General features: G+C 41.7%; 1 protein-coding gene across 3 annotated transcripts in view; it reads right to left on the minus strand.

The window, feature by feature from the left end:
• The window catches only part of arhgef10la (Rho guanine nucleotide exchange factor (GEF) 10-like a), a 162,370-nt gene extending 142,422 nt beyond the window's left edge, over nt 1-19,948 (minus strand). For all 3 annotated transcript variants that reach the window (XM_031871749.1, XM_031871750.1, XM_031871748.1), the window contains exons 1-3: nt 19,504-19,948; nt 9,500-9,796; nt 7,626-7,653 (exon numbers count right to left, since the gene is read on the minus strand). In XM_031871749.1, coding sequence (XP_031727609.1) covers nt 7,626-7,653; nt 9,500-9,791 — 320 coding nt within the window. In that variant the 5' untranslated portion in view covers nt 9,792-9,796; nt 19,504-19,948. The remainder of the gene's footprint in view (nt 1-7,625; nt 7,654-9,499; nt 9,797-19,503) is intronic.
• Between the last annotated feature and the right edge of the window lie 225 nt (nt 19,949-20,173).

Below are 20,173 nucleotides of genomic sequence, written 5' to 3' on the forward strand. Positions count from 1 at the left end.
TATGAAAAGCGCTATATAAATAAAATGTATTATTCTTATTATTATTAAGAGTTATGGGCGGCTAAGAGACGAACAAGGCAGGCAAGAAAAAATAATGTGCACAAAATGCCATGAATTTGGAGCTGTTGAGGCGGCAGCCTTGCCGACTCTTACTATACAATACAGCAGCAGTGGAAGAAGACTATCTATTCAACCATCTTGCAAAACATTATCTTTTCTTGTCGGGTGCAGCAGGATCAGGTGAACAATGTATTATGAGTCAGAAAGACAGGAAAGCATGCCCAGAGCAGACAATGATCAAATAAATAACAGTAGGTAGTTTGTAGCATCTGTGTTACCATACACACAATATTGAGAGGTAAGATTCACGACATGAGTGTGATTTAGATTGTGTCAACCACAGAAAATGGTGATGCTAAAAGCTATATCAGCAAAACCCCAACAGCTCCAATCTTGTCCAAAATGAAGAATTTAAAAGTTATATGTAAATATAATGATGCATGCAAATAAATACACGTATAGCATTATAAACATTATTAGAACCGTAACAATTTATCAATAACTTATCACTTATTACATGAATCTTTGCTCCTATGTGACGACAGTAAACTGAATATCTTTGAGTTGTGCACAAAACAAGAGTTTTGAGAAAGTCTTGGGCTTTGGGAAATACAGATTTTTTCACCATTTTCTGACGTTTTATGGACCAAACAACTTATCAATTAATTGATGAAATCATCACCAGATCATTCGACTGTGCAAATAATCGTTAGTTGCAGCCCTAAACATTATAAACCTTGTATATATATAGAACTATGTCCGTGCCATGCTCTCCCTGGTGTAAGTAATGCCCTGTCGACATATCATATTAGAGCTACTGATAGTAGGCATTTGGTTTTCCCGGCGTGTGTCAAGCTGCAAAAGACTGTAAAGCATCACTCCGCTGCATTCTCTCTGATGCCGGATCATTCATCTCAATCTAAAGAACAGAAATGATCCCCCCACCCACATGAAAACAAAGTAAAGAGCTATTTGTCAACACGTTTCTTACGATAAACTGATCTCTAGCCGTTGAAATTGCTTGTGCGGAAAAAGACCGGAGCCAGAACAACAGCGATATATACAGCTTGTGTGTGCCTGACTGTATGCGTTCATGTCCCGTGAGTGATTTGAGCGGTGTAGCTATCGATCCAGGCATATCTTTGCGCACCCCCTCACAACTTATCTGCGCCTATGAGCCCTAGTGAGTCATATAGCTCACGCAGAGAAGCAGGAATCATTTTTCAATGCAAATGACATAGCCTGGGGCAGAGCGCGGCTTGAAGGAGAAGCTGCCTGAATGCAAATCTCACACTTCCATCTGTTTCCATTCCCTTCAGCTACTGTGCCAGGACGGCGCTACCTGCAACATCTCCACCTGTTCTGCCCCCGCCCCCCCGGTCCCTCTCTCTCTCTCAGAGCTGTTCTTTATAACTGCACAAGCGTCGTGCTGACCATACCGATGGAGCTCTATTTGTCCTCGGGTCATAAATCTCCTCTGTCAACAACTGCCCACCCCCTCGCAGTGAACCAATCCCACAATGCACCCTGGTGTTACCCCCCAAAGTGATTCTGTACATGACAGACTCTTAATTAGATAGCTCTTGAAGTTCTCGGTTCATGGCTTCTCATTATGATTGCTCTGTCTCACACTTTTACAGCATCACCCTTCTTTTTGCTGCTTTCCAACTGAGGCGGGTACGACGAGGTGAGGGGGGGCTCGTGAAAAATAAATGTGTTCAGAGTTTTGTTTTTTCTTCACAAGGGCAAAAGTCTGAAGTTCTGCAAGGCTGCAAAAGGGCAAAGAGGTGAACTCAAACTAACAAACAAAAAAAGTAACTTTCTGACGGTAAAAAAAACAGTTGAAGTTGATTTACACTCTGCGGTTAGAGCTCTGTGCACATAAAACAGACGCTCACATGCCACGTTGTCATGGTATCCTTTGTGTTCATCTTTTTCAGCGCTGGGGTTCCGTGCAATGCGTTTAATGAAAGCAATCTGTCAAGGGGGTAAAAAGTGAGGAGTCAACGGCGGCATCAAACCCCGGCAGAGCACACAAAACTCACAGGAGAGAAATGCTGCCTTGAGCTTAATAGCTGTAACGAGCTGATGTGCCGTCATTGCAGTGTTAAGGAAAACCTATAGCAATCGCAAAGTAATTTTGGCAATATTATTCTAAAACTGCTGACAGTCTTAACACCTTGATGGTGGAAAGTGCTATTGATAGATCTTCTTTAAAAGGCAGACTATTGACTAAACCAAAGTGGATATGTGCACTCAGCAGAAATCTCCCAGCGTGAGAAATTGTCAAGACCTCACTGTGACTCTACTCCACACACACACACACACACACACACACACACACATATATGCATTCATGCACTGTATACACACACCTGTGCACAGATATAGGCTCTTCTTTTCAGCACAGGAAAGCCCACAGGAATCCAAACCCTGAAGAGCACTATCAGTAGAGGATTCTGAGCACACTTCCCACAGCAGAAGCACAGGTGGCGGGCCTCATGCCCCTGCATGGCTTCATCACCAAGGCCATCGAGGGATGATTCTGATGAGATCTGAACCCAGAAATATGTCTTCATGGTTTGTTTTAGCTTTGAAACATTTAGTTAAATCTCATAACTTTAAATAAGCAAAGAAAGAGTATTTATAATTTCACTTGTCTCTGAATTACTTTAGTGTGGTTATCGCTATTTGGAGGTGCAAACAGTTTGGATGTTAATGTGCTTCCCCTGTGTGAGGGTGGTGTGAGCTTTATAAGCTTTATTTCAGTATTTGTTTCATTTGTTTTATACTTCTTAGGGCATTAAATGTCTTTCAAATCCAGAGCCTTTGGAAGAACTACCTCTGTCTCTCAGCTCCAGGGCTGCTGTTCTGTAGGTGACTTTGGCTGCGGACCTCCCAGTGGACGGGTGCAGGCAAAATGAAAAGTTGCTTTCAACTAATCAATAAACTATCACATTATCATTTACTGTGCTGAGGCCGTGAAGCAAACATGAAATGAAGGAACAACTATGTTTCTGTAAAGCCGGGTAGGTCTTTATTCACTGTTCATTAAAAAGCTAACGCAGCATGTGTAGACATTCAGTTTTCCTTCTGTAGCTAGCGTAGCATAGAAGTGCTAACGCTAGGTAATGATGCACTAACTTACTCTGCTAATGTTAGCTCCACAGGTTTTAGAAACGTATATTTCCTTCCAACCTCTGCGGCTAATGACTATCACTATTACATCATGTTTAACCATGACTAGCTTATAAATTGTTGGACCCTGGTCGGAGCTGGCCGATGCTACACTTTCATTGGCCAATCTGCGTCAATTGGGGGTCAAGTGTCCCCTTTCTAGACCGCAAGAGATCAAACTGAATGGAAAGTTCAAAGGTGGGTGTGGTCTAGCAAGGGCACCGGAAATACACCAAAAAAACTTTACGCCTTCAGCCCAATTTGGCGTCACGGCTGTTGTGATCCCATCGCAAGATGGCCTCTCGCAATCTAAGAAGCTGTGTCTGCCAGCTCCATGGAGCTTGACTGCAGTTCACTGTGTAACGCTGCATGTTGACTGTATAAGACTTCCTCTGATCAGTAAGTTAGATGTATCATTAGCGCTGCCAACTGTCATGCATTGACTGTGAGACTCACGCATTAACACTTTTTACACGCTATCACGCCAAACGTCCATTTTCTCAAACAGAGAAAAAATGTATCTATAACTACAACAACAAATCAGCTGCTCAGGATTCGGTCAACACTGAAAAACTCAAAAGAAGAAGGAACGGAAAAAAACAACGGGATGATTACAACAGCCTGCGAGTTGTTTTATTCATCATGTTATTCACGATGCTTCATGTTTCAGATGTCCATCCGGTCTGTCCTCCGAATCAGCAGCTGTCAGTACTATCTCTGCACAGAGTGTTTTATTTTATCTCTTTACCTCCACAAGTCAGTGGTTTCTGCTGCTCTGTGCGCACAAGAGGACACTGCGGGCTCGTGAACCCAGTGGCGCGGCCAGATCGCAGTAAAGTGCGCCTTGCCAAGTTGTGTCGGGAGCGTGCCAAACAGACTTTTGTTAATTCCGTGGCCAGGCTCCCTCTTCGTACTTGGGCACAGGGTGGGATCAGAAACATTATTATTAGAGCATTGTAGGAGTTCTCCCCGTCAGGACGCACTGTCAGTTTGGGAAACTGTTGATGTGCAAGAAGCTGAAGAATAGTTCATCAAAACAACACGTTTGATGTACACAGAAGCACGGAGGGGCTCTTATACTGACAGTCTGATGCTGGTTGCACAAAATGTAACCAGCGGATCTGCCCTGCATAATTGTGACTTAACAGTGCACGACATCACTCCAGTTAGAGACTACAGATGGAACAGACACCTGCTGCCGTCAGACGGCTGTAAAAAGAGTCTCCAGTGCAAAGGAAAGGCCTTCAGTACAATACTACTGTCATGACAGACAGAGCTTTATTCTGCCACACAGCCAAATACAAAATCCGCTAGCTGAATAATAATAACGCTTATGATTATCAGTTTTAATGTTTCCATAAGTTGATGTAGGACTCTCATTCCTAAACTCCACAAGTTTCAGTCATTTCACCCATAAATAATGAAATGTTTCCATTAAGTTTGTTTAAGTTTTATGTGAAAAGGTTTAGAATTTCAAGGTATTCTCCTTCGACTTTGCACCAGGCGGCAACCTCCGCTTCTGAAAAGTGAAGCCAATGCTGAAGTGTCTTAAACTTGCATTCTTTCTACTGGCCATCAGGGGGCGACTCATCTGGTTGTAAAAATAAGTTCTATTGTATAGAAGTCTATGAGACAATGACCCTACTTCTCACTCGATTTATTACCTCAGTCGACATTGTAATTGTTGTGGCATTTTATCATATTGTTCTTTTAGATTTTAGATAACTTGCATCGCTTAAACCGGAACATATGCAGACGAGGCCAACCGGACTCATTTACACCCAAATAATAAATGTTATCATATCAAAAGGTATTTTCATGTCTGGCTTGCTGTAGTGTCATCCTGATCTCACCACCTAACCCTCTTCCCATGAAAACAATACCAAGGCTAGGACCTTGGCCTTGGTGGATGCATCGGCAGGCAGAGGACATCTGTGGGGGGGGGGGACAAGATAATGTGCGTATATACTCTGTTAAGCTATTCTTTTGTTGTTAGACCTCCGAACTATCTGTGGAGAAAGAGCTCTATCCATTCAGCTGAATTATTCTAAGCGTCTGTTCAATAAATATATTTTGGATATTTTAAGAGTTTTCTCATCACGGTTATTTCTCACAGGGAGGTTAAAAAGATTAATTTCCACCACAGTAAACATGAGTTTATGGTCTAAATCAGGGGTCGCTAATAGGCGGGCCGTGGTCCGGACCCGAACCCAGACCCAGACGCTGTTGTATCTGGACCCGGAACGAAAAATGACAAATAATTGAGAATTATTAAATGTGAGAGAACCAACGTGTACGTGAATCAGGGAAGTTATTTCACATGATGTTCTCCAAAAAGAGAAAAGTGGACAACGAGACCAGAACCTTTAATTAAACAAGAATGTGCAGTCTCTTATATCTTCATTCTTCCCATCGACAGTTCAACACCAGTAAGTCTCATGTTCAGAGACAGTGACGATTATTAAAAGCGGTAATGTGAAGCTTCACTACGAGACAAATCACAAATCCTTTGACCTTACTCACATCCGAAATGAACACAGATAATAAACAATCTAAGAGCCCAATATGATCAGAAAATGTTCATAAAATGTTTAACTGTCCAACAATGATGTTAACAGAGAGGAATAGAGCTGAAACAAGTGGTTTCATAACCACTGATAAAGTCACTACACACTGCACTTTAGAAGATGAGAAGAATATAATATCGTGGCTCTTTTCACTTCACACCTGAATGAACTGAATTTAAAGCTGCAGGACAATTCAGTTCAGTTCATTTTTCTAAAATGAAGTACTTTATTTTAAGATGCAGATTTTTTAAAAAGCTTTTTTTTGAATCCAGTTCTCATCTTACTTGAAATGAGAGAAGAACATTTATTTATTATTAGAGTATCTATAATTTATAATTCATCCAGTTTTATTTGAAATCTGACAATAAATATCGTTGGGATATTATTCAATTGAACTTTCTTTATTTGATTTAACAGTCAGTTGTTGACTACATACATTATTGTGATGTTCCGGACCTTTGCATGAGGAGATTCTCTCTAACTGGACCTCGTTGAATTTTAATTGAATATGGTCTAAATCGCTCGTTTTAATTCTTCTTCAATACATGTTCATCTAGTAAATTATGGTCCTTTTAGAGTCAAATAGACCAGAAAGCAATGTATGCTTTTAGGGCGCGGCTACCTTGTGATTGACAGGTCGCTACCCTACCAGAGCCATATGGGGCGTCTCCACATCACTTCTCGAGGCTTCAAAATGGCAGTCCACGAATCAATGGGTGACGTCACATGCCAATTCTTAGAAACAGGTGTTTTCACTTATTCTGGTTGATTAGACCTCTGCTGAGGTTGAAGGTAGACCTGTGCTGGGAATTTTGTGAGGTATGCGAATGATGTAATTGTAATGTAAGTGTAATTTGTCCCACGCTAACTGGTGCAGCAGAGCTAACCAGAGACGAGGGAGCTGCCACTCACACAGTCAAACACGCTCACACTGTCCTGAGACGAGGCCTCATCAGCCAAAACAACTCTAATCGCCTGTGTGGGTGTACCAGGTGTGCGGCCACCAAACACAATGAAGAATCAAGAAAGACGTTTTCACATGACACAGCAAAAAACGCACAGGTGCAATTAATTACATTAATTAGGACTGCGTTTCATTTGGGTGTCCCCATTGATATTCCCCTGCATTATTAACACCAGCTCACTGGAAAGGATGATAGGGAGACTTAATTGAACTCAGCCATCAATGTTATTAGGTACACCTGTCTATATCTAGCAATTAAAAGCCAAAATGTTTGCAGTGAGAAAGATTATATATTTCTGGAAGGAGAATGTAATTATTCAGTGCTTTGAGCATCAAAAACTACTTTATATTTAACCTCCACTGACTGTATTGGGGGGACAGCAGAAATCTTAGCGACGGCTAACTTAAAAGTTAAGCAGATAAAAACAACTGTTTGCGTACATATCACTAGGGTTACATGAGAAAAATGATTAATTTTCATTGGGTGACTGACTTTTTCAATCAAATTCATTTTGACACTGCATTACAGAGTATAAGCACGGCTCATCGTGTTATACTGGATGCATCATCATACATTTTGCAATCCTGCTCTTTCCTCCGAGGATGGTATCCGCTATACTTGACATTACCACTTGTCACCGTGGGTGTGACGTGCCATCTGGCATCTAAATGTTGTACAAATAGATGCGGCGTAACATCAGAGCATCTCGTACCCACTGTGGCGTGTTTGGATGGAGTGCAAGCATGACATAATCTCAGACATAATGACATAACACTGATGCGATGTGATGTTGAGTTTCTCCACCGCCCTTAAGTCATTTTTTCCAATACTGTAATAGGAATCGAAGGCAACTTACCCGCTGGGTGACTCATTAACTGGAACATCTGTCAAAAAAAAAGAAAACAGCAACCATGAGACAAACTATTCCAAAGCAAAGGAAGCACATGTTTCAAAAATGACAAATGCAACCTCGTCAGAATTCCATAAAGACAGCTTGAAAGACTGTGACTTTGTGTTGTAATTACTTCTTCCCTCGTACTTCTTGTAAAACATTTCTGTCAAAAACTAAGTCACACCTGCTTACACGTAGGACACCGAGTCTGAGATACTTAAGCAGATGGGATAAGGTAGCCACGGTGTTGATTTTGCATGGTTGTGTTGTATTTTCAAGGAAACTGCCTTTAAACAAAATGATTTCCTTTAGATTGCACCATGTAAACTTGTGTCATCTGGTGAGGGAAAGATCTAAATCTCAGCTGCTCTCTGCCATCGATTAGATAACAGTAACAGACCTCAATACACTTTATTAGCAATGCCCAGAATTCCCCAACGCATCACCACAGCCCCACTCAATGGATGACCACACATAGACTTGGTAAAAAAAGCTTTTTATTTAAGCATTAATCGCTTCACTTTGTCCAACAGAACTTCTCCATGACCTAGATCTCTTTCATCTGGGCGTGTAATTACCAGGGCCTGTTTGGCAGCAATAGCCAGGTAGTAAATATATCATACTTATATCTACATAACTTCATCCAATTAATGGGGATGTTAACTCTGCTCTGTCCGCCCAGAGGCACAAATTAAATCCCGTTAAGGAGGTATTAAAACTACATATCAGCTACGGACACTCACACAGCATGTGGCTATGGGAAACTGATCAGATCCATTAACTAAAGAAGAAGCATAAAATCTCAGAGGCAGCTTGTCAAAGACAGATTATTGTTCAGTGAACTAGGGAGTGGTTCAGTGATTTGCCCAGCAGGCAGCAGCTTGATGACAGCGTACATGTTTAGAGGATGAAGCGTGTGGGTTTCGGTTACAGTACAGCAACTTCAACCACTATCCCCTGTCTCTTGTTAAAAAAAAAATAAATAAAAGTTGGAGTAATGTTAATTGAAGCCAGATGGTGTCAAACTGTCAAAGTCCACATTTATTAGTACAGTCTCCCTGTACTTCCCAATGTGCCAGAGAGGCCAAAGTAAATGTTCAACATATGTGTGCAATAGATATATTCTATTCTGTTTATACTATACGTCCATGTTGTCATTTCCAGCTATACCTTATACTTCTATTCCACTATATTTCAAAGATATTTATTGTAAGTTTCTTCACATTTACATGTATTTATCAGCTTATGAGGTACTTCTTTAGTATATAAACATTCGAATGGAAAACTAAATAATGCAAAATAAAATATTATTAATATTAATAATATGTGTCATTGTCCAGCTAGAACAGCAGTATATAGTTATATTACATATAAAGTAATGTCTAATGTACCAGCTTTCAACATGCAAATACTCCTACTACTACGGGTCAGTGCATCAGTAATTATGATCCAATATTCGACAAAATATGTACAATAACACAACATTAATACTACAGCCTTACCTTAAATAATGAATAACGTTACGGTTCGGTTACTTTTGACACCAATATTGAGTCATAATAACGTTAAGGAACTACAGTAACGCTAATATCATTAAGTTAGATCAAATAATATCAATATTTATTTTCAATCAGTTTTAGAAAATGACTTAAGGGAAGTTCTGCACACCAGTATTGCCCCATTTATTGTAGTAAAGGAAGTAAGGTCACACCTTCCACCAAAGTGTATCACATTGCTATCGGTCTGATCAGCTGATCCAGAGCTGTACAGTACACACTAGAACAACCAACATTCATCACCAGTTTAACAATAACCTTATCATTCAGAGAAAGTCTTACCTGCAGTGGAAATTGGAGCTACATCCTCGGTGAGGATGCCCTCCTGTCCAGCAGGAGGCGACATTCTGAGAAGTTGTGGGCAGTCTGCGCCTGTTTGTGACATGCTGCCTGATGTCTCTCTGTCCTCCTTTTTTGACAACTGGACGGCTCTAAGAGAGTCAGAGGTGATCCCTGTCCTGCCCTCCAGTAGTTTCTCCTCACTGTCCTCAAACGAGAACTCTTCCCCTTGCTCCTCATCTTCCTCCTCTTCATCCTCCTTTGGCGGTTGCTGGTGAGATATCCCTGTCGACATGATCCCTGAAAAAGAGACACAATTCAAAATGAGATGTCCACTTTTTGAGTTGAATGTGACACTTGACTGATGACTGAAGCCACAGAATCAACTCATATTTTAGTACAGAAAAGTTCCTGGTTGATTTCAATGTATAGTGAAAACAATGGAATTGTGTTCTTTTTGTTGATACATGACCTTCAAGTTTTGAGAAATGTGTAAATAGTTTAATTTTTCATCTGCATTCAAAGAGAAAAACTGTAATACAGCATGTTTGTCTCCACAGACACAATATTACAATCAGTGGGCCAGGGGCTCAATCCTCAATGTGCTATGGTTTGATGCTTTTGTTTAAGCATTCACTTTCAGTGTGTAAGCAACAGAAAAATAAAACTTGAATACATTGCTCTAATACAACTCTAAAGCACAGAAAAAAATCATGTCGTAACCAGTCTGCATCTGATAATAAGCTGCACATAATATGAGTACTGACCCTCATATAATGTGTATTATTTGTATAAAGACATAACAAAGATAAATGGACTGAAGGACTGGAATGTTCTCTGGTCTTTATAAACATAAGCTGCTTACACGTTGTTGTTTTTTTTGAGGGGGAGGGTTGCTTACACACTAAAAGTGAATGCTAAGACAAAAGCATCAAACCTTGACTTTTGTAACCAAGCTGAAGACAAAGGCTCCAAAAGTGCAAACACATTTTCTGCTTTGCACTTTGTTCGCAATTCTGCAAAACACTTCTTGCAAAACACTACACGCTGTTTCTTGCAGTACACACACGTTCAAGAATGACATCTCTGGCAATCGTTGGGAGAAACACTTCTATTCAAAATGCAAAAACAAAACGCTTACACACACTTTCATACTAATTGAACAGCGTTCAGTCTGTTTCCTGACGCTACAAATAGACCTCAGGTAAGCTCACCTCTTCTGTGAGAACTTAGCAAAACATGGAAGCAGTGACAGCAAGAAGAAGAGTAGGAAGAGAGCGAGGACGATGAGGAGGAGAACAAGGGGACCACGGAGGATGAGGTGATGTGGACAGACCCGGAGGGATCCAAAAACACACGCTCTCCCTTACAATACTATTATTTTAGATATTTTACTGTCATTTCTGTTTCAGTGATGTTACAATAACATATTGTACTGATTACTGTACTGTAATTCTACTTTTCTTTTCTTATTTTGTAAAAACCTAAGCTATGTCTGTTTTTTTTCTGAAGCCTTTCTATCTATTTTTGTGTTCATTTAAAGTGAGGAGATGTACTGTACTGGAACAATCTTTCACAAAAGCCTTTATGAGAAAATTAAAAAGGTATACTGCAGTGTGCTGCTTTGAAAATGTTATTCAAATGGTGCATCGTTTTGCTGCAAAAATGTCTTTATGAAAAAAGGATTGTTAGGGTTCGATTGCAGAGTTCCCACTTTGAAACAATGACATGTTAATCTCCAAGGGTTGTGTCTTATTTGGCTTGTGTGTAGTGTGTTGACACAATGAGCCAAAGTGTGTAAGCAATTGCAAAAAAAAACTATCAAAAACAGCCGCATGTCATACATCTTTAAGTAAATAAATCTGTGTATTATTAAGTTACACTGAACTGAAATGAACTGTTAACCCAGTGTGCTCACAACATAGTGTGTTCTTACAAGTGCATAAAAACACAAAAAATTGAGCAATGCTTTTCAAAGGGTTTGACGAAATGAAATTGAAGTAATGTGCACAACTACTCCCAATGTCTGACAAACACACAGAGAGAGAAACAGACTCCAAGTACAACAAACATGACATATGGTAGTTAGACAGACTGTTAGTTGAATTAAAGAGTCCGACGAGGCTTAGTGGCAGAGTAATTAAGATATCCACACACCCGCTGATGAAAACATGTGCCCTAACATTACAGACCTCAATTATGAGGAAACAGGTAAGACAGCAGATAAGACATTTGAGGAGTTGATGAAAAATGAACGAAAAAGCAACACAGGCAAGTAAGTGCAAACACATGTTTTGCAATGATTTTGGACGCATTGTACTTCCTTAACAAATAGCTGGGTACGTTAATTGTCAACTGAAATCATGGAAATTAGATTTGTCGTATTTTAAAAGTAAAATGGACATTTTCCAAGACACACATACCCTCGAGGCATCAAATTGCTGCACATAGCAATTGTTTCATTATTGCACAAATGGGGATTTTCGGTGACGTATACGGACTGCTAGTGTACCGCTCAATGAACCCAGCATCTGCTTTGCATTTTGATCAGCAACGAACTGCTTCCAATGCTGGACCATTCTTGGGCCTGATGGGGCACTTTTGTTGGGCTCCTTTGGGAGAATGACAGCATGGAGCGGAGGTGGCTGTAAATTCACTGTCAGCATTTGTTGCTCAAACTGGATACAAGGGCTGTCATGATGTCAGGTAAAGCTCTCAATGCATTGTTTGCTGACTCTACAGCTTGCTGACAGCTGAATTTGGGCATGTTTGTTAGCTCTGTGGTTCAGGAACTGCGGTGGCTTTGAATTTCTTTTAGGTCCTTTAAGGCGCAATATACTAAAGTGGGAGCATTTCCATTGCCTCTCAACGGTTCTCAACACTTCCGCAGCTTTGTGAGCTAGCCTTGAGCTAGCCAGTTAGGCTAGTAACATGCACTGACATGCACTAAAAGCAGACGTGGCTGGCCCGGCTATGTCAACAAAGGATAGAGAAGTTCTGATAATAACACACACATAAGGGGAGCAACTTCATTCTCTGCTAAGGTACACGTTCCACTATAACTTAATATAGCAAATAGTTGTTTACTGGTATATTAATGTTCAGAATGTTAAATACAGCTCCTTTGAATTACCGGGAAAATAAAAGTTATGTCGAGCATGTGTGCTTTCTTTAGAAATCAGCTCTAAAATAGTCTGATATGCCACTGCAGCCTTTGGACCCAGCCACCTCCTCTGTACCACAAACACCGTATTTTTTCCCAGTCGGCCCACACATTGGCCGAGTCAACAATGACTCTTTTGTGGAGGGAAAACCTTGTGCTCAGCCTCAGAAAGCATTGTTTCTACATTCGTCACCGCACTACTGATTAGCTCACGGGTCATTTGGGTCATGGCTGTGCCGTCCATGGTATAGATCATGTAACTTTGGTGGGAAAAAAAAGGATTATTTTGTCAGAAGAAAGCAGCATCCTCTTTTAATGAACATTTATAGGAACCATTAGTGTGAGATTTCTATTGAAAGTTATTGTCACTGTACTTCCACACAGATAAAAGTCTTTCTTTATATCAGTCATTCCCAAACACTGGGTCACAGGAGATTTTATTATGGTCGCCAAATAAATTTGCAGAAATAGTCAAAATATTATTCAACATTTATATCCACAGTAAACCTTTAGATCTACATCAGGGAGCCTAAATTATCTGATAATTGTAGCCTACGTGAATCTAATATGAAAGGGTAGCTTACATTCTGTTGGTTGTATTGATGAGAAGATATTAAAAAGTAAAGTACATAAGAGTGTAAACTTTATATTATAGATCTTTTCACATTATTACAATCAACAAGACAGCTGGTGCCTCCAATGAAAGTTCAGCTTGATCACACTAATACAAACCCAGAACCCAAATGTTTTCTCTTACAATGACCCTCCCCAGAATCAAAGTGAAAGGTACTCTGAGCGAATTTATTTGAGGGGAGGCATTTGGACAAGCCATCAAATGCACTCCAGCTTAGAGAAATAAAGAGCCCCGAGGGTGGAGCTGCGTGAAAGCTATTCTTGAGAGGAAAATAAGATACATCACAGAAAAGAGATGAAACCAACTCCTACACACCCTGTTCCTGACCCACATAGAGCTCTGAAAACTCTCCCGCTGTGTACCAAATGTGCTAATTAGTGGAGGAGTGTTTTATAAGAAGAGAGGAAAGTGAGGTATGTTTACTTTCATGGGTGATCCGTGACACGCATGGTCACATATTTGCAGCTACGCTCTGATTGAAAACCCTAAAAAAATGTTATTATGTCTTGTTTTAAATGTTCCGGTTCTTGTTTTTGCATTTCACATCATTTCACAAAGCAGCAATGATGTGTAATCTGCTTTAAAAAATAAAAGGAAATGACAAAAATAAGAACAAGAAGAAAAAAAAGAGTTTCCCAACAAGTAACAGTATTCAAAGCTTTCACTCTGGATTTTGTAGATCCGCGTATAGGTCTAGCCACTCATTTACAGAGTCCTATGTTTGACCGAGCGCATTGGTCAGTGGCAGTCGGGTATATCAATAGACAATGGCAGAGAGCAGCAGCTGGTGGCGACTGAATAAACAGCATTGGAAAATCTAACAGAAAGTCACTGAGAACACTGCTACTTAAGGCCTTTTTTTCCTTCACGGGGAATGGCACACAAAACACTCGGCAGACAATGAGAGACCAGCAGACCATTGAGAGCAACAAACAGTGCCAGGCGGAGACGTTTCTGCTCCAGGCGCTGCTTCGTTCTTCAGCTTCCCTGAGGACATCCTATCAAGAGGTATACCAATGTGACTCGGCCACTTTAGGAACCGCAAACTGCTCCTTGAGAACAGACGGAATATATCTTTCTCTGGCTGTCAAAAGGCAATCTGAGTGGGAGGCTGTTCACAGGCATTTGTGGATTTCATGGCTTCGCTTAAACATATCGTTGCCCCTCCAAAGATATTTTGGAACACAGAAGAAGCGAAGCCTATTGCATTATATATTATGAATGTCATGAATATTTTAAATTTCACTTGAAATGAATTTCTGAATACTGTGTGCCAAAGGTCACGTGGACTATTATGTCACACTGTAAACATAACATCATTAGAAGGCTGTCTGTGCATATTTGAGATACTTTCCCGCAGGTTTGCCGTCAAGTTGCCAATGTTAAGACATTCAGAGACATATTATTCACTCGAGAGCCCTGTCTGGCCCTTCATATGCCCTCTGCTGTAGAGAGCAGCTCCAGTAGTGTCAGTCCACAGCAGCAGTGATGTGCTGATGGTGGCACATTAGTCAAGGACACAGTGGGAGTAACCTCCTCCTCCTATCTGGCATTTGTTCTCACAGCGTACAACGTACAAACACTGAGCAGAGATGAGAATGTCCCGAATGTGTTATCCTGACAATGCATCAAGAAAAATGACTATGTCCAGGTTAGACGGTAGGCTACAAAGTCATTTCTTAGACATATCTGACACACATTTTTTCAGCATATGACAAGTTAAAGAGTAATTGCACACTTAAACTAAACAATAGGACTGATGAAATGCATCAATGTTGGTGTTAATATTAACATTTCTTACCAAATTCATTAAAAGAAATTGACATTTCATGGTTGAAAATAGCTCAAAGCACCATCCACTATTCTAAATCAGCGCTAATCTTGCAAGGCCAATTCTGAGATAAAGTCGACTGTTTGTGACTAATCTACATCATGAAATGAATGAAAGTTAACGGCCTCTAATCAGACCTTGCTCCTCGCCTCTACAACACAGCACAAGTCTGTTGTCTCCACTCAATGGCCTGTAAACTAAGCTATCAGTACATTACAACGTCTGTTGAATCAGTGTTAATCACTGATTATCTGGGGATAGCAATGTGCTTTCCTACGCTGTGACAAGAGTGTTTAGATGACGCATTAAGTTCATTTTTGTCATTTAGCGGATGGCTAGTTAGCTAGCTAACATTAGCTTGCTACTTCCACCATGTTTCATTGCAAACGTTACACTGGTTACAGAAAATAAGCAGAACAGCAGGCTGGTAACCAGCGGTCGCCCCGGGTCCCTGCTCCCCGCCTCTAGAAGACTACAGCCGGGAGTAGAGCAGTCAGACGCTCCAGAGACAAAAGCGCTAACGTTACGGTTTGCTCTAGCTGAGTGTCGACAGTGGCGCCCGCTCTCCTCCCGGCAAGGTAGTCTCCCAGCGGCAGGGAGTGAGGCGGAGGGAATGCGGGGTGTAATTCTTGTCTCGATTGTGGCCTGGTAAACAGTAAAACCATCACATCCAGTGTCACATGCCATATCACTATTTTCCAAGCTATTGTAGCCGTCATATATTTTTGTCGACGCTGAATCAGGGCTTTCATCATACGGAGGTTTGTATGGTTTCATCTCTCTGGCCCTTGCCCACATTTTTGCATGATTAAAAATATGCAGTGGGTGGCTCAGACCTGTACCACCCACTTTACTCTTTAAAGATAGCTAATAAATCCTGGAACACAAAGTGACTGCTGTATCTTAATCTTGACTGTGTCGTTGATCAATGCCAACGGCTCAACAACCATCTTTCTGTTGAAGTGTTTCTGGATTTCCAATACCAATCCCACTCAGTCGCCACCGCTTTAATTTCAACTGCAACATTGTGCAAAACCGTTATAATATACAGTATTTTACTTTTCATGAGAATACCTCATCTTGTTGCATTATTGCTATGATTAGCTAATCCATCACTGGCTGAAGGCTGAGACAGAAACGTATGTAGGGGAGGATATGTTTAATAGCTGCTGCCGTCTCTCCTGACAGCCAGTAGAAATGAATGAAAGTCATGAGTTACTCAAAGGACTGCAGGAACTTTTTGATTGGTGCCTTGTTAGTCGCCTCACTTTTCCAATGTTAGCAAAGTGCAAATTCCTCTCTTTAAACTCAGATAGATATCTATGTGCACATTCTGCACATTAAAAGTGGTACTCCGGCAATTCAACTTTCATCAAGTTTGGGGATTCACAAGAGACAAACTGAAACAAAAGGAATAGTCAAGATGAATACAACAGAGGCCCGATGTATCCTGACATTTATTTCCTAGTGTGGGTCAAGTTCTAAAAGTAATGGATCCTACACTTCCCCTGATGCAGAGGTTTTCAAACTGCAAGGTGTGATGCAGAGGGAGAGACGAGAATCAAAGAGAGGTGAAATGGACAGGTGGATGCTGTCTAAAAAGATGGAGAAGTTAGTTATTGTAGTTTGGCCCACTTATCAGTGCGGCCAGCAGGTGGAGCAGCAGGTAATGTAAAACACTGCTTGCTGCAATTAGCATCAAAAATCTCACTCCTTCTCAGAGTCATAACCCAATCAAACAGAAATAATACTTTTAGATCCAATGTGACTTACACTTAACAAGGATACTCTCTCAGATGTGCATCATTTAGAAATCAGAAAAAAAGACGCTCATTATTACCACAGAACTTGCCTGAAAATCATCACGTTTTCCAATGATAGTTGTGGATGTGTATACTCAAGGACACTTTGGAAATAGGAATTGCTGATGTGGCTTACTTGTCTTTTAATGATGCCAGTTTCCCCAAATGTGAACAAATACAGGCTGAAAAAAATGTAGCCATAAAGTATGATGTGGATGACGGGCGATATTGAAAAGTCGCAGTTGTCTACATTTTTGAATCAAAGTCCGACTTTGAAAGCAGCTGCGCTGGTGCAACTAATAGTTAAACACTCCCTGCCTGGTACAAGCCTACGCCTTTCAGACTCCACACTTCCAGGTTGCAACTCCAGGCCGACATGTCATCACGTTTTCTTCGAGAGAGAATCTCTGACTTGACACGGCTCCTCCAGAAACTAAAGAACTGCAATAAAACTGTTTCACAGGCTTCGTTATCCCCATGACAACCGTAGTCACCTTTATGTGTGTCTGTGGAATTCCCCTTTCATATGTTCAAGTGCACAGATTGAGTGACAAAACCTATTTATTAAAAGTCTGCCCTTTTGAATAAAAAGCTTTTACTTTCAAAGTGTTTGCTCATGGCTCAATAACTGTAATATTTCGACTAAACTCTTGTGTTCCCACAGCCACTTGTTGCTTTTGGCATCAGTCGTTGTGTTTGTCTGATGTACAGCCTCAGGTATAGCGAGGCCTGCTTTCACTTTCATCAGTGCAAAAGAGGGACGGCTGCTCCTTTGACGTGCCAGTCAAATCAGGTATCACCTATGAAAATATACTCCTGAACGAAAGCGTTCAGTCATTATTCAGGAAGTGTAGTTGAATGCTTTTTAAAATATTGGCCAACGACCTGCAATTCAGTGTTAGCTCACGCTCAAGATATTAGGTCATGATTATTCATCAAACCAGTGTAGTTGAGTTGCTTTGGCCTTGAAACAAAAGGTAAAGTTTGGTTGACGTGATGCAAGTGTGACGACACATGTTCTCACGCAGCGTTCTTAGCTATTCCAACGAAAATGAAAGCGCTGTAATTTTAAGATATCTCACGATATCAATTAGTTTGTAATGCACGTACTCATGAACCAGGAAGTATAAAGACCGCAAAAACCCTCACAGGCTGGTTAGGAGTTGAGGTGGCTGGGTCAAACAAAAAAAAACAGTTCTTCACTCAGGAGACCACAGTTTGTGTCCCGTGTGAAACGAGAATTCTGTCAAGTAACTTCCGTACCTAAGTAACACCGCTTCAGTAGTTATTTTAACCCAAACCATGATCTCTTCCTAAGCCTCATCAACTGCTTTTGTTGCCTAAACCTAACTAAGTTGTTTCCTTTGAAGACAGAAGTTCATTTTGACAAGACTGTATGCATGCAACGAGCGGAAATTCACACGAGCTGCTGGAATCTCGTAGGAAAATGCGCAAAAAATGAGGAGTAACTCTTTCTTAAGATTCATATGAACCATTGTATGAGGATACTTTGGACGACTACATAGTGCACGTAAGCCTCCACTTATAAACATCCCTGAATTCATCTCCTGTTTGTTAATTATTCAACAATCCCAAAGGGATGTAGTCAGTGTGTAATACAGTACACCTTCGAAACATGTGGCAGACGTGTCACCACTATCAAATGGCTGATTGTGTACTTGAGCACCACGGCCTTGCATGTGTATATTTGACTGTGCGAGTGCAAGGTTTCTTGGGTGAATGTGTTGCAGAAGGGAAAGGCTTCCCATTGATAGGGAAGCCTCTGTGGGCAGGCCATGCATGCATGGATTGTTAATGTCAGTTGGAAGTGCTAGACTGTGAGTAAGGAGGAACAAAATCAGATACAGTGAGTCCATGGAGTTTCTTTATAGCAAAAAAAAAGGGCACTTGGACATCCGGCAAGTGAGGCAGAAACGGGGCCCTAGCTTAAAATGCAAATGACTTGGTCAGAGGTCCCTTAGCCTCCCCCTCAGAGCATAGAGGCAGCATGAAATCCATCCTGGGAGGGGCTATTGTACTCCGGGAAGCAACTGTACGGGCCAGGGAATCTCTTGTTTTATAGCCTGAAGCTGTGGGAGAGCTGTGCAGTGCTGCAGAAAAACAGCCTGCCAGAGGTGTGTGTGGCTCTTGGGGTGAGCCGCCAATCTCTCACTCATCCTTCCTGGTGTCTGTCTCATGCACTGCTGCTATCATAACAAGGCCTCGCGCTCTGTAGCCACGCCGGCTCTCTCTGAGGCAGGCTCAGGTGTAATCGTCCATGATGGTGTGTGCTCTGCCGAAAAAAAAAAAAAAAGGGCCACACCGGTATCAACCATTCCCATCCTCTCCTCCTCCTCCATGTCCCCTTGTCCTCTCAGCTGCTCCTATAGCTGCCGGACTGAGACAGAGAGGCACAGACCAGCACAACCCCCAACGGCACTCCATCAGTGGACAAAGCTGCTGCCTTTGCAACATGCTAGCAGAGCTGAGAGTGAGGAGGGAGGCGGAGGAGGGACAGAATGAAGGGAGTAAAGAGGGAAAGTGTTTAAAGGGACAACAAATATACACGCCTCTCACCTCCTCGGCTTCAGCAGTATGTCCTCCGAGAAGCTTCAGGCGCTCCCTGGTGACCCTTTAATCCTGGTAGCCTCCCATAAACTCAGTTTCTACCACACCACCGGGTCCGGTCCAGTCATCTTTATGGTCTCCTTCGAGGGCTGCAAGTGGCTGAAAACAGATTGGAATTCTCCTGTGCTGTTTACTTTCCCACAACTTCTCCCCTGCACCGATTGCACTAGCAGCTCGAGATGAGATATCCCTCTCTGCTCCCCCCCTTCTCTCTTTCTCTCTCTCTCTCTCTGCCTCTCACGCCTCTCTGCTTGTGTTCCTCCCTCTATGTCCCCTCTCTGCCCCTCTCTTTTTTAGATGGGTCCTTTCCCCCCTCGCAACCCCTCAATTCTCATTCTGTCCTTTCTTTGGTTTTCTCCCTCCTCCCACTCGCCAGACCCCTGCTGCTGCCCAGACAGCAGCACAAAGCAGGGTGAGGGCTAACAAATACAGCTGGCCAATGGCAGAGTGGCAAAGTCAGGCGTGCGGCCAATGGAAAGCCTAGGGGGCCGTGTTTCTACCAATCAGGGGAGTCGTTCAGAACAAGTGGGCTGGACAAAAGGAATTAGGAGCAATGCTGTCTCGCAGCACTTCCGTGTGGGATTGAAGTTGACTGTTCTCACTGTGCTGGAGTCAGCTG

The sequence above is a fragment of the Anarrhichthys ocellatus genome, unplaced genomic scaffold (assembly GCF_004355925.1).
Source record: "Anarrhichthys ocellatus isolate YVR2014 unplaced genomic scaffold, GSC_Weel_1.0 scaffold60, whole genome shotgun sequence".
In the NCBI taxonomy this organism is placed as follows: Eukaryota; Metazoa; Chordata; class Actinopteri; order Perciformes; family Anarhichadidae; genus Anarrhichthys; species Anarrhichthys ocellatus.